The sequence below is a fragment of the Anarhichas minor genome, unplaced genomic scaffold (assembly GCF_050575085.1).
Source record: "Anarhichas minor isolate MPS153535 unplaced genomic scaffold, ASM5057508v1 ptg000002l, whole genome shotgun sequence".
Lineage (NCBI taxonomy): Eukaryota > Metazoa > Chordata > Actinopteri > Perciformes > Anarhichadidae > Anarhichas > Anarhichas minor.
The window spans coordinates 6125864-6128099 of record NW_027466448.1 but is presented as its reverse complement, the minus strand read 5'-3'; the positions used below and the strand labels follow the sequence as shown (position 1 = coordinate 6128099).

The window sequence follows — 2236 nt, the reverse complement described above, 5'->3', positions numbered from 1 at the left end:
TAGCTCTAGATTGTTGGATCAAGGGGGACTGAAGATAGGAGGGTAAATGTGATTATTGCACGACAGGCTTTAGCTGTCTTAAACTGAGTTGATAAACTGTGATGCATATATAAATTAAGGTTGCTATGATTAAGATTGTGTCACAGAATTGCACATCCTATATACAGCCTCTCTACCGTGAATTAAGTGATTGTTTTCTTGGTTAATTTATCATTCACTGAATGGTATTACAGAGCAGTCATCTACATAAAGCCAAGTGACATATTACGTATTTATAAACTAGACACATAATGGAATTGCCTTTCCTTGCTTTCACCTTGTGACTGTGAAACACATACTGCGCGTAGAGCTGGGCGTAGGGACGCACAGACAACGGACACATTCAAACCACGAAGGGTGCAGGCAATCAAACGTTTAAATACCCAGTACTTTAGGTTAAATGTACATTGTGTCAATTATAAATAATACAATAAGCATGTAACTAAATTCAAAATATATTTTATTGTATAGAAATCATCTAAATGGAAAATGCCCTGATCACTGTAATTATGGCCCTGCAGCAGACAGCTGTAGATTGTCATATAATTGATACTGGCACCGAATGTATTTTTTAACATTTAAGGGCTTAACTGGTTGACCTTTCCAGCACATCAGTCTTAAATGCAGCATTAATTAAGAGTCCCTTTTGGATCTGTTAGAGCTTGCCCACTTCCTCAATATGGTGGAACACTCTAAGCTGCTCAGTACTGGTAGAAAGCTATCAAGCTATCATTTATCTGGGAAATGAGCAATTGCCAAAATGCCCGAAACGTATCATTGAGAACAAATACTATCCAAAAAGAGCTCGCATTGAAAAATAAGTTTGGCAGACCTTCCTCTTATTATACAATATTACATAATAACATGTCCCAAACTGTGCTGATTCATCCTGAGACCCCGCACACTCAATTATTAACTATTTGTGAATTTGCAACTGCAACATTCTGAAAAAAAGCATTGTTCCAGAAAGCAACGATTCCCAGACTTCCAGCCGTTAGTGAGCAAATCTATTTTTGGTCCCTCTCCCTCATGGGCTGATATATCGTGCTCTGATCCCTTTGTCCATCAGAGGGACAGAACATTTTCGGCCTAATGCAACTGGACCCTCACTAATGACAGCGAACAGCCCCATTGGCTAGATGACAGCAGCTGAGAACAATACTTAATGTTGACATCACTTGCTATGGGAATCTATTTCAGGTTTCTTCCTTTTATGGTGTGCTGTTGGAAATTGCTATCTGGCTCCCTAGACAAAGCACATATAAAAGCTTCGGTAGAGGTGGTGGCCCTCTGCGCTCGGGGATCCCTTCCAATCCCTTCAGACTCTTGCTTGTTTTTCAGAAAGTACCGGCTCACCTCTGAATCCCTCAGCATGGCACCAAAGAAGATTGAACCAAAGAAACCTGAGCCCAGAAAGCCAGAGCCTAAGAAAGATGCGGCTCCAGCTGCTAAGCCAGCTGCAGCTCCTCAGCCACTGCCTGAGCTGCCCAAGGAGCCTCCATTCGATCCCAAGAGCATCACTCTTGAGTTCACTGCCGACCAGATAGAGGAGTTCAAGGAGGCTTTCACCTTGTTCGACCGCACACCAACTGGAGAAATGAAGATCACATACGGCCAGTGCGGAGACGTGATGCGAGCTCTGGGCCAGAACCCTACCAATGCAGATGTGCTCAAAGTGCTCGGCAAACCGCGGCCAGAGGACATGAGCTCTAAGATGGTGGACTTTGAGACCTTCTTGCCAATGCTGCAACATATCTCCCGTGCAAAAGATCAAGGCAACTTTGAGGATTTTGTGGAGGGGCTCAGGGTTTTTGACAAGGAAGGCAATGGCAGCATCATGGGGGCAGAGCTGCGTCATGTGCTGGCGACACTGGGAGAGAGGATGACAGAAGACGAGGTGGACAGACTGATGTGCGGACAGGAGGATGCCAATGGGTGTATCAACTATGCCTCCTTTGTGAAGCATATTCTCTCCGGATGAAAGTGACATGTAGCCATAAAGACTTTACCTCTGTTTCCTCTACTTTCTGGATCCTTGCTAAACATTTGTCCATGTAGAGGTGAGCATGTCACTTCATCCGTGACATTATTTCTCTGTCAAGAGCAGTATTTAATGTTCAGTGAGAAAATGTCGGCCGCAAGACCTATGATTAGTTATTTTTAATAAACACTGACGTATAATGAAATGCCAGTGAGA

At 43.5% G+C, this 2236-nt stretch overlaps 1 protein-coding gene across 2 annotated transcripts; it reads left to right on the top strand.

Moving 5' to 3' along the window:
- The first annotated feature begins 1411 nt into the window (after nt 1–1411).
- LOC142958654 (myosin light chain 3) lies at nt 1412–2020 on the top strand. 2 transcript variants are annotated; one of them, XM_076099826.1, is made up of 2 exons: nt 1412–1477; nt 1511–2020. In XM_076099826.1, the coding sequence occupies exons 1-2, from the start codon at nt 1412–1414 to the stop codon at nt 2018–2020; spliced, it is 576 nt and encodes a 191-aa protein (XP_075955941.1). The 2 variants fall into 2 exon arrangements, with proteins under 2 accessions (XP_075955941.1, XP_075955933.1); XM_076099818.1 differs by having other exon boundaries at nt 1412–2020.
- Nucleotides 2021–2236: the final 216 nt, after the last annotated feature.

Coding starts and splice junctions, on each gene's coding strand:
- LOC142958654 (XM_076099818.1), top strand. CDS start 1,412: ATGGCACCAAAGAAGATTGAACCAAAGAAACCTGAGCCCAGAAAGCCA.